General features: G+C 36.1%; 1 protein-coding gene across 1 annotated transcript in view; it reads left to right on the forward strand.

Moving 5' to 3' along the window:
• The first annotated feature begins 2,883 nt into the window (after nt 1–2,883).
• The window catches only part of LOC140229799 (sacsin-like), a 31,716-nt gene continuing 21,161 nt past the window's right edge, over nt 2,884–13,438 (forward strand). The window contains exons 1-2 of the mRNA XM_072310033.1: nt 2,884–2,925; nt 11,119–11,143. Coding sequence (XP_072166134.1) covers nt 2,884–2,925; nt 11,119–11,143 — 67 coding nt within the window. The remainder of the gene's footprint in view (nt 2,926–11,118; nt 11,144–13,438) is intronic.

Here is a 13,438-nt window from a genome sequence, read left to right on the forward strand (position 1 = left end):
GCTTTATTGAAAAGAATATCAAAATCCTCATATTTATAAAACAAAACATTCTTTTCAAATATTATTTGTACTGTCAAAGATGAGTGTTTGATCTGAGGTACGTAGACATAGATGATTATCATAAAAAGTTACCTGTCATGGAAGATATTGTTGTTTCAATGAATCAAAATATCGTGTTGAACACCAACTTCTCGTATGTGACTTTACAAGCTGTATCGATACATTTGTTTTGAAATATTGTATGGAGAAAACTGTTGTATCGAGATAATATATATTCCCTCTCCATATATATCATTTTCTGATATTGAACGCAGAGAATCCTCCTTTACATGTCTACAACTCAAAGATGTCCAGCTTTGATTGTACTTATTTTTATGTTGGGCTTGTGAATATCGTTGAGGTTACAACATTTTAAACGCTATTTCTTGACTTAGATGAGTGTATGAGATTTCAGTTTCATCTCTTTTTTCCATATCTTGCCATGATTTATTGATATTGTAAATAGTGTAGAAGTCGAATGTTTGTGCTGTACAGTTAGTCAGGTAAGTAGTTCACACTAGGCAAGAAAGAATAAGTTGTACAGACGGGCTGATTATATAGTGCATACTTGAATCATATTGATATCATTCCTGTTGAATCTTCGTGGTGAAATTATTGAAACTAAGCAGAATTTTCTGTTCGTTGTAGATACAACATAGAAATCATTGTACAAGCTCTTGTCATCTCACAAACAAACACTAATCCTATTATGAAAGTGTATACATTTATCTTGTATTTTCACTATTATGGAGCTGATCATAATATGAATTAATGAAAACTGATGATCAAAGTACATATTCTGGGGAAAAAAATGTTTTCATTTGTATCATGTTTGAATAGTGTCTGAATGTAAGATAGCACAGTCCTCATTTTCAAATGAAACATTCTTTTTAGAAGTTGTTCACTGTCAAACATGAACGTTTTACCTCAAATAAAGACGTTGAGAATAGCTACATGTCATGAAATATACTGTTATTTCAATAAATCAAACTATCCAGTGTTGAACACAAACTTTTCATGAGAAATCTTTGATGCTGTACCAGAAGGGAAATCCTTCCATGATATATGGATATATTGCATATTGATGGTTGATATATGTACAATATTATTGTAATGTGATATGAGGAACATTCACCAACCTGGCTGTACATCTTCTATGATTTGAATTTAATCAAGTATCAGGTGATTTCGTACATACTCCAAGCATCGGAAGCCTTTGCTTTGCAACCAGTTAATGTTTTCAATTATTGTTATTTGACTGATTGGTCACGGTACCTTGGAAACACCGAGGGCGATATAACTATTATCCATTTACAGCGCAATATTATGTCCGATATCCGCGTACTATGATGATGAAATGGACACGTTATAAATGCTTCGTGGCAACGGGTGTATATATCATTTTCTGATCTTGATGTACTGTACAAAGCTACATATAACCAAATTTTGAATTTGTTTGTTCTCTGTATGTGCGATATCGATTTCGCGCGTTTTATGACATTTTCATTTTTTTATCAATTTAAGGATATGAGTGTAGGCCTAGTCTGTTGTAATATAGAAAATAGAAAGATGTTGAATTATGAATGTCATATCAAAGGTATATACAGTGCACTCCCGTTATAACGAAATGCTCGGGACCGGCAGTTTTCTTTCGTTGTAACGAAATTTCGTTATAACCGAACAATACAATATGTAACGAAAACAAGGAAACCATGCATATATATCATATTCTGTTTGCTGAATCCTTAGCATACACTGGAAAGCTATGTAAAATGTGCCTTGGGATTATTACTATATTAAACGCTCCCTTCAGAAACTGTGCGTGACACAAGGAGCGAACACGTAGTGATGTGAAGCATTCGCCCATGCAGAGACGCTGTAAATGCTTGTTCCGCTACGTATTTTCGAAAGCAATTCGCATTTCGTTATAACGGAGCACATTTCTCTTGTTTTTCTTTGTCTGTGGCGCTCGGCAAAGACTTCGTTATAACGGAAATTTCGCTATAACCGTGTTCGTTATAAGCGAATTTTGTACCATAGACTTTAATGGTGATAATTTTGGGACCAGAAGTTTTACTTCGTTATAACGAAATTTCGTTATAACCGTGTTCGTTGTAACGGGAGTGCACTGTAGTTATTATGTTTGAATCTTCCATAAAATTGAGATTTGTTGTAATATTCAATGTCTGTTCTTCTTGAAATGCCACCGTTATCGTGGTTATGCTAACGAAACGTCATAGTACCGTGGAGTTATGGAGCCAACCTCAAGAATTGACAGATTATTGCGCCATCTACGGTTGATACTGAAGGTGCTTTCATTGCGCTTATAGCAAAATTGAACGGAACAGAATTGGGAAACACTGATTTTTCGTTTCTACCACTGAACAGAAATGGGTTGTTGTTGCAGTCGTTTCTTTTTTCTAAATCGAATTTGATTACGAACCGTTGAAGGTTGTAACGATGTTTGTGAATTGCGATTTTAAGACTGAGTACGATTTTTACTAATGTAGTGTGTAAATAATGCTCTTTTTTTTACTAAAACTTGAAGTTCAGTGATGTACATAAAGAAACGATTTAGCAACATACTGTAACCGTATGCTGTAAATAGATGACAGATTCGTATCAAACGTTGTCTTATGGACATTTTAAAAGGCGAGTGTGAAGATTGTGATTTGAATAGCTAAGTGAAATATTATGAATGAAATAAGAATGACTTCTCTGAAAGCTTACAAAAACACTGGATTTACCGTTACTTTCGAGATACTTTTAAAGTGATTTTCAGTGTACGCGGATCAATTCTTCACTTAATATTGTTGCACTCTATACTGTGTGTCATGATAAACCATGATACCAGCGGCAGCGCCCCACCGCGTTGGGTTACAGACTGTCAGTTGACATGCTTTTCTGATTACAGCTGTATCGCCTTTGCAACATTTTAGATATTCCACATTCATTGAATATTACCTAAAAGGTTTGATATATTCGGAAGGTATTATCACAACGATTCCTGCTTTAAAACTGATCGTAATTCAATATTCATTCCATTACTGCATTGGAGAGAAAGCGACTCTCAGTTTGTTTCTTTGTTTGATAATTGCACGAATAGAGTTATGACATTTTTGTCAGTGAGGATATTGTGTAATTATTGTTTATGCAATCGTAAAATGTTGTATATAGTCTGATGATAATTATGGTATTTATCTTTCTGTGTTATGTTATACCACGTATGTGATGCAAAAGTAAAAATAAAAAATCATAATTATTGATTGGATCAAAAAACACTGGCTGTTAAAGGTTTGATATATTCGATATATATTGTGATATCGAAACAGTTTCGTGCCGTTAATTTCATATACATGTATCATTCCAATAATGCAATGGCGAAAAAGTAACTCTAACTGTTTTTCTGCCCGCGAGTCGAGTTATGACATTAATCTGTACTATGTTATTATATTTTATGTGATGCAATTGTTAAAACATTGCATATCGATGGGATCTATACCAACACTTAAAATCTTTCATAGATTCTATTTACCCATTATTGAAAAATATGAGCGTTCCTGCATGTTAATTTCATATTCCATCCATTACTGTACTTTGGAGGAAAGCGACCATCACATTGTATTTTGTAGTTGTTGTTTTTTGCAATTATTCGAGTTAGATGACATGTAACAAATTGTGTCATGCTTTTATTGCTTATATGATGCAATAGTCAAAATGTTGCATATCAGTTTGATCTTACATATAAAGTTATACGCATAATTATATATTCGTGTGCCTGCTATCTTTTCCATATTCCATCCGTTACTCTTTTGGAGAGAAAGTGACTCTCACTTTGTTTGGTTTGTTTGTTTGTTTGTTTGTTTGTTTGTTTGTTTTGGGAGGGGGTATTTGAAATTCGTGGGGGTTATTATGACACAAATGATCAATGTTATTATCGATTCGAGTGCCTACTATCAGTTCCATAAATATTTCATGCCAATACTGCAGTGGACAGAAAATTGCTCTCACATTGTTTGTTTATTTGTTTGTTTTCAAGATAAAGTCAAATTCTGGCATTTTTCAGCCTTGTGATGTGTTATTATAACTTGTTCGTGATGCAATAATCACAATATGCGGAATTATCAATTAATTGGTAAAAATGTGCTATATGATTCGTGTGCTTGTATCATTTCCACATTTTCATTCCGTTATGGCATTGGAGTGAAAACGATTCTCACTTTTTTTGTTTGTTTGTTGTTGTTTTTATCAGTCAAGTTATGACATTTTTCAGTGTTATGTGGTAAGATAATTATGTGATGCAAAGTTGATCTTTGAGAATCAACGCTTATATCTTGTCTTGTACACGTAAAATCAATGTTTGATGCTTGCATTTGAACTTGCATGAAACGATTTTCTTGTGTGTTCCTTTGTCTTTTCTTTTTAATGCTTTTTGCAAAAAGAGCAATAAAAATCCAATCGTGGTTTGCCTGAGGTGATAGTCAGAAATGGGCATCATCAGTTTCATTTCTCTAATGGCCAGACAAGGGTATTAACCATTATCTTTTTTCAGCCCTTTGAGCTGTCATACGGCAGAAATTAATTCTAAACATGAACGTGAATGCCTAATGCTTATCAAAGGAAAGATTAAAATCCAATGTGTCCGTCACATTCCAATTTAGTACGTGTTATGGAATGAGAGCCATGGTTGCGTTATCAAAAAATGAAAGTTAGCTCTCAAATCATTATATACATATATTTTTGTTTCCAAAATGTGTGTGTTTGCTGTGTGTGTTTAATCAATGGTTTGAATCTGACTGAAGCAAACATCAAAAATATTTGCAAAGGTAACGTAAAGAAATAAGGGGAAACTGATGTGCAAGTGAGCATCTTTGCTTGTATTGAGAAAATTCTGATGGAAGTCAACTTGATATTGACTGGATCTATTAGACATTTCCTTTTGAACAATAAGATTGATTATCGTGCATTGTACTCAATTGTGAGCGTGATATGCCAACTTTGTGTTAAATTGGAGAGAAAGAGGCAGAAAGAGTAAGAGGAAGAAACCTTTATTTTACAAAAGTGATTAGCTGTTTTTTGTGAAAGGTGAAAACCAACAACTATTGTTTGAAGGAGGTTGTGGGTGTGTGTTTAATGCTGTTTGCCACTGGATGAAAGTTGTCAAAATCAGATAAGTGACCTACGCTCCATAATTTTCATTTTTCCGAAAGCTCTTGGGATTATGTTAACACAATGTACCCTGTCGTATTTACGAAAATAATCTGCTACCGTTGTCAATTATTATTTCCATTGACAGAACCTGATGGCGACCATTTCCATTGATTTACTTATCTACGCATTGCCCATGGATATGCCATGTACTTGGTATGTGGGTGTCTAGTGAATTGTGTGTTGGTGTGTGTGTGTGTGCGTGCGTGCGCGCGTGTGTGCGTATGTGTGTGTTAAACTGGAGTGTCCCATCAGTCAAAATTTCATTACGATCGTGACCATTAGAATTCCAGTGAATCTTTAGAAAAACATTATGCTGATGAGTCCAAGATAGGCCCTATATGAAAAGTGGGTTATTAACCATTAGAAAACAAATAGAAAACCATTAGCCAATTGTGGACCAGTACAAATTTGTAATGGACCTCAAGAAATTTACAAAGGATTTCAGAATTTGGAAGAAAATACATAATTTACAATTTATGAAAATAAATTAATGTACTGGCAATGTCTTACTACAGTAGTTATTAGCATAACATGGACACAAAACACACAGCAGGAAAAACATGGTAAGTCAATAGTAACAAACCTGTCATGCATGTTTAAACTTCGTTCTTATGGCCCTGTCACACCTTTCCGGGTAAGCTATATACGCGGGCTTGCTGCCAATACAATTTTCCAGCACGCAGGAGAATTTACTGCGGGCGGACAAGTATGTTGGCGAGTTCCGTACTTGCGTCCTACCTGCTAGATGCGTGCTACTATACCTGCTACTTTCTTGTATTCCGTGTGGCCTGCGTGAGAGCTTCGAAACCGATCCGTTTTCAGTTAAAGAGAGACGTACGGGGACTGCAAAGTACCTGCCATACTGCTGCGAATTACCTGCGTGGGAGTTGCCTACACGGTGTTGCCGCTGATTAAAGGGCTTCCTACTGGTGTTCTACGTGTACCTCTGCGGGCAAACTCCCGCGACTCACCCGGAACAAGTTTTAAGCATGCCCAAGGCCTTGCAACACTGAGTCTGGGGAAGCCTTGCGGGTTGACTTGCGGGGACAATTTTTTGCTTCTCGGAGCTCCCCGCAGTTGGCCCGCACCTGACAATACCTTGCACGAATCTTCCCATGTAGTTACCCGCGTTATCACGGTCTTTTTTGAGCATGACCAAAACTTTTTCTCGGTGAGTCGCGGAGATTGCCGGCAGAGGTCCACGAAGAACACCAGAGGGAGGCTCGTAGCTGCCGCAAGTCACAGGCAGCGGATAAATAGGACTTGTCTGCGCAACTCCAGGCAACTATACGGACGAGATACGTGCTAAGTACTGACATGTGCGGGTCATCTGCGGGAACCTTCGGGTAGCAAAAATTGTTCTTTGCAAGTTGCCCTGAAAGTTGCCCTGAAAGATGTGACAGGGCCTTTATAATTATATCACTATGCACTGAACGGCATTGACTTCATGAGTAGTGGGTGCCTAATCATTTCTATCATTTTTCATACACAATACAATGGAAGTGTGAAATAACATCTACAGCAACAGTCTTTGTAAAAATGGGAGATAAAATCGCATTCTGCACAGATGTTGGAATTATCGTTTCGAAGATTGCTCTAAAAAGGCGACTGCTTCTGTAAACTGACAATTGTTTGAATGATTATAGCCAATTAGAATTCCAGCTTTTCAACCTCTCTCGTAAAACCATGCACCCTTCCTGTGGTAGAATCCATGATAGTCTGGTTTCCAGACCTTTGCCCGATAATACTGTCGCAAAATGCGTCCTCTGCGGCGATGAAGTCGCCGCCTTTGCCGAAGGCTGCAGGACAAATCCATCTTAACTTGCTTTAGTTTTAGACGTTGAGGGTGTCAACATTCTGTACAGCAAAATAGTACAAGCAGGGTCTGGAAGCCAGACATTTAAGGTCCGTGATAAAACGGACGTAAATTTTTGACTCACTCTAGGTGAATACCAGCGGTCTGAATAGAGACTAGTCACGATGACATTATTAGACTTCGATCAAATCATAGAATACGATTTTGCAATATTCGCTAGTCCTGAAAGGGAAATTAGGCAATCCGAACGAAGGTTATAGGTCCGAGACGGAGCCAGCGTAATATGTGATTTCATGTTAAAGTGGTTGTCCACGTCTAATAGGGAATAGCCATACTGTCTCCCTTAAAACTCATTGTAACCGTACATGTGACACTATTTCAGTTAGTTCTGGCACAGTTTGCATTTACTTAATAGCTCAAAGGCTGCGTGATAAGCCTGGATTCCTGTCAGCCAGATCCAAAATGGCATAGCTGGTGAATGAGAGATACGGCGCATCATATAGATATCTCGTTTTCCTCTTTAATGATAATAATATAAAGTCTGACTGGCACGTGCTCAATTTATGTTTGAGGTAGGTCTACTTGTTATAATTTGTACCAGTAATTGACCAGCAGTCATAACAAAAACTGAAAACACGCACATGAAATAAACAACCATAAACCCTCTAAATGCAAAGATTTGTACACACCTAGAGAGTTTCCTTCCATGGCCCCTAATGACTAAAAAACAAGTCCACACACAACACAAAACACACACATACACAAATGCCTATTCACCACACTATAATGATAACCACAAGACTCTTGTTTCTGATTGGCTGTTGCTCTAAAAAGTTCAGGCAAAATTGCTTTCTGACATTATTATTACCTCAAGTGAAAGCCAGGCAGTAGACCAGTGAACGCCCTGATTCTGTCCACTGTGCAATGCTTTACGAAACGCGCGGAATTGTGGGAGAGTATTGCTAAATCATCGGCAGTTGGGTGTTGTCTCTCGGGGCCCATGATGTGGAGGGTTTCATCAAAGTCCATACGTTCCTTGTAATCGAATGAGATGGGCAGTCTTAACTTCTCTTGCCATGAGAGGATTCTCTTCCCACATCAAACTGCTTCTGTGAGATATCGTTGGCGTAGAATTCTCTCGGATGTATGGCCAGATCTGGAGAGAGTATTATGAGAGCTGTGGTGTGACTCCGTGTTATCATACCTTTTATAGAAAGGCGAGAATCACTCAGGGCTAGAAAAGAAACAAGAGTGGAAAGTGAGATAGGTCGGTGGGTAAACTGAAATAACAAAAAAAAGACAACAGAGCCGAAATCTTATTGAAGGATGTGATCAATTTATGAATCGGCGTTTCTCCTCTTGTCCTAACTTCAACTCACCTGCTTTGAAATGTTCTGCACCTAGCGCCTCCAATCATGGTAAGTTTTCACAATACTTTGAACGAAGAGATCTTTAAACCTACTGGTAGATGGACATAATCATCGTGAATGAAATTACCACTTACATATTCGTAAATACTTTTCAATACGTCTCGTATACAGATTACACCTAGATTTCTATAATTTGCGTCAATGAAACATATCATTGTTAGCTGATTATCATTCATTGAGAACAGAATTTACCCATGATTATAACTTAACGGTATGTAGGTCTACTGACCTCAGATACGTGAACATCAGTCTCTGATGACGTCTGTATAAAGTGACTCATATGTGAATTAATTCTTAAAAGTCTTTATCAGTACACAATAAGAAAATAAACATGTATAATCAAGTTTATATTGGTCAAGGTTCAACGCGTTAGGTGGTTACAAGTGTCATGGTTTTGAAATATTATAAATAAAATTGATTGGTCCGTTCAAAGAGCTTGAACAAAAGAAATCAGAGGAGAAAGTGTTTTGGATGTTGAAATACCATGGTCAACAGCAGTGGCACAGTGCTCTGAGGGTGGACACTTAATCTCACCACACACTATACGACTCACGACTATACGACTGACAAGCTTTGGATCTGAAATAAACAAGCGTTTTTATATTGAGGCTTTTGTGATTTATTTAGGATCCAAACTCTGTCAGTCTTCATTGTAGTCGTGAGTCGTATAGCATGATGTACGGTGGGCCTCAATCTCACCGCGAGGTCTTTTAAAAGACATTGCAAACTTTCTGTCCCTTGCAATAAATAGTTGCTCATTTGTTTCAAGTTCATTACTTTCTCAATTTCAACATAGAATTAAACCAAACTCTAACTCTGAATTCAAACATTGTAGTGTTCATTCTTATTAATCTCATAGCTACATCTACAATGTACGCAGAAATTTAGAACATTAAACGGTGTGTGGTAAACATATTCCGTAAAGGACACACAGAACATAACTTTCACAATCTGACTGTGGGAAGGATGATAAATAATTATTTGATGGATCGAAATGTAATAGCGTGCATTTTCCCATAATGATCGTTCCCTTTTCTAATTTGTCCTCATCCAAAGAATGACAAAGAAAAACAAATGATAAAACATGTTTTTTTTTAAACAAAACAAACAAACAAACAAACAAACAAACGCTATCTTATCTCCGAATTACACCTAATTGTGGAACATGTATATAGAGTAAGTAATTATTTCCTTTTTAAACGAAAACCATATGAAAGTAACCCGAATCAGGTTTAAAAGGGAATTTCCACATGATTTTCATGATTTTACATCATGGTAGGTATACCTAAATTGTTAGTGCCATGTCTGGAATTGTGGAATATATAGGCCTACTGATATCGTGGCCTTTGAGAAGAAGAACCGATGCTATGAAACACCCAAAAACAATTACACTGGACAGGAATGATGACAAAGGAAACTCACAAATTTCAGTATTAAGATAAGTCCATTGCAATACCATTTGCCTAACAACTTCACCTGTGTATAGAATTTAAGCGTGCTCTCTTGATTTGTTCTACTTCCTTGAGACCTCACTCATGCATTCTTATGGTGAACCTGCCATGTCATCTCCATTATTCTTGTTCATTCTTACCCCTCCGCCAAATCACTATAGATTCTTAAACTTTGTCCCCAGTGTAACCAATTTTTATTTGTTCGAATGCAACAGTCTGTAAATCATCCGGAATTCTTAAGTTTTAGCCCCGGTGTATATATTTCTATGATTAGTTTAAGTTTGAATTTAGATTTATTTCAAGAAGCATACAAGTGAGCAATTCAACGCATAATCATCTGGGCGTATTTTGGTTTTTGTTCGGCGTTCGTGCAGTACGACACCTAGAACTGTACTTTAGTACGTTAACAAAGCTTTGATATTGCCAGTACAAATGCCGCCGATGACAAATCGCGCATGCGCTGTTAAGCGCTTACACAAAGGGGTAATGCGCCGCAGCAATCTATTTTTGGCGACGGGGAATTTGAAGTTCAGAGCACGGAAGTTACTGAGATTAAAGGAGTATGTGACACAAACCGATTACTATCATGTATCAATGTATGAATTAAAAAAAATGCTGTCAATATTAAGGTATTTTCGGATTCGTCAAAGATTGTAAATCATAAGCCATTCGTTTGTATACGAATTTTAAGTGTGCTTCTCTTCTATTTGTGTGTCAAGCTATGAGGTCCTAAATAGTCTAGATATGGTAGAAGGTTTAATGATTGAATTTCGAACTGACGCCCCATAAAAATGGAATTTGGATACTTGTTGAGCAGTGATTAAATAGCACTGTAGTCGGTTGTCCTAATGGTAATTCAACGAAATGTTGGATCACCTAATCTTATAGATATTGCGTTTCTACGAAAGCACACAAAAACTTGAAGCTATAAAGACGCATGGTTTAACTAAAGCAGATCTTTGACAGATGTATCCAATCCATATTACATGGCGCAGAGAAAAGTGAAAAACTCGAAGTTATAGATTTACATTTGAATGTTACGTAAGCAATATACGTATAAGTAAGCATCACAAGCCTCATAGAACTTGATGATAATGAATATTGGAAGACATTAATAACGCCTTCTTCATAGTTCCGTTTTATTATTCCCTCCTTCCACCTGCCCATTCAGGACCAAGAACTTGATGATTCCGACCGTGAGTACACTTTCATTTTACAGAGATTCTTTATGTTGATGCTTCTATTTTCATTATTAAATGGATGGGTATACAGTTTCTGTTGAGATGGGGCTACATGTTTTCATCGTTTTTTGATGATTATTCTTTTAAGATCATGAGAAAATTCTAATGAAGCATCTAGTTCAAAGAGGAATTCAAAGTTTATTTTGCGAAAATTAGTTTTGAAATAGCTGAGATATCCAAAAGAAAGCAATCCTAACAAAAGGTGATGCCCACTTTTTTAAGATCAATTTGTTTTACTTTCTTTTTGGATATCCCAGCCATTTCAGATTTATTCAACAACACTTTCAGTACAAAACAAACAAACAGGAGAATACAGAAAATTGACAACACCATAATAACAAGAAAAGAATGATCACAATAAGCATCAGTACGAAAATACAATGCATTAAAGTGTTCGGAGACATACAGAAAGGCTATGCCTTATATAAAAGTCCTGTCCCCATACTATTTCATTCATAATATATTAAAGTATTGAATGAATACATTTCTTTATGAGTTAATACACACATACATACGCGCACACATATATACACACACTGACATATTTTACAAGAAAAAAGTTTATCACTCCTTTTCGGCATACTGATTTAAAACATGCAATCTTAATTTTTTTTTTAAAGACATTCAGCGATGAACTCTGTCTTATTTCGACCGGAATAGCATTCCAAATTTTGGGTCCATTGAAAAATATAGAATTATATGATAGCATAGTTCTGGCATAAGGCAATGTAAATCTATCTTTGATTCTCATATCATATCTTCTATTATCACTCATTTGAAAATAGTTCATCAAACTTTTTGGAAGCATCTTCCTAAAGCATACATGTAAGTACATAAAAATTGCACTTTGATAATAATATATATCATTAGAATTTAAGATGTTCAGATCAAAAAATATAGGTGATGTATGGGCAAGAAAACCACAGTGATGAATAATACGGACCAGCTTTTTCTGCAATAAAAACAATCTCCTGGCATTGGTCACACCTGAGTTTGCCCAAGCTATTGCACAGTGGTTAGATGAGGTCATACGAGAGTATTATAAAGAAGAAGCAACACCTTTCTTGACAGAAATCGCAATCTATAAAATATCCCTACATTTCTTGACAATCTATTGCAGACGACACCAGTATGTTCGTTCCAATTAAGTTTGTTATCAATTGTCACACCAAGGAATTTGATCGAACAAACTTGGTCAAAATTCAAATCTTTAACTTCAATCTTAATTTCGTTGATATCTATCTGTCTTTTCGTGAATACCATATAATTTGTTTTCTTTGCATTAAGAACAAGTTTATTACAGTCTAACCAATCAAAAAATTTCAGAAATTCTTTATTTAAATCATTTTGAAGTACAACTGGATCTCTACCCTTCATGAACATACTTGTGTCGTCCGCAAACATTATCAATTGCAAAGAATCTGAAACATTACACATATCATTATATATAACCAAAAAAAAGCAAAGGACCAAGGATAGATCCTTGTGGCACACCACATCTTATTGTCATCATATGAGATTCAATATTATCATACACAACATATTGCTCTCTCCCACTTTAATAGCTATCAAACCATTGTAGGTTCACTCCTCTTACACCATACAATTTAAGCTTTTGCAATAAAATTGAATGGTTTAATGAATCAAAGGCTTTACTCAAATCTAAAAAAAGACCAATCATTATTTCTTTATCATCAAAAGCGTCAGCGACCTTGTGTATAAATTCAACAATGGCAGAAGATGTAGAATGTCCAGCTCGAAAGCCAAATTGCTTATTACTAATTATATTGCACTTTTCCAACTAGAAATGTCGCTCTGGCGACTGGTATGCCTCCGCCATAATGCATGATTTTCCCAATAGGTCTAGATAGTACATGTGGACAATGTGTGATTACATTTTCACAAAATTGGCAAAATATTGTAATGACAAGTTTGTCACAAATGTGTTGAATGTTCACCTTCCTTGACCTAGGTTTAATTGGATGAATAGGAGAGCATGTATCTAGGGATTTAAGGACTTTAACTTGACTTTGACCCATTCATACATTTAGGCATTGAGTAATTTTCAAGGTACAGGTGTGGAGAAAAAGTGCAATTTCTGAATTGAATAGTAAATTGTTACCATTTTCATCTGGCCCTTGACCCTAAAATTCATAAGATAATCACTTTCAGGTAGAACATACATAATATGTACTAAGTTTCAAGATAACTTGAGCCACTTCCGAGATATGGAGGAAAAAGTTCGTTCAG

Source organism: Diadema setosum, chromosome 6 (assembly GCF_964275005.1).
Source record: "Diadema setosum chromosome 6, eeDiaSeto1, whole genome shotgun sequence".
Classification (NCBI taxonomy): domain Eukaryota; kingdom Metazoa; phylum Echinodermata; class Echinoidea; order Diadematoida; family Diadematidae; genus Diadema; species Diadema setosum.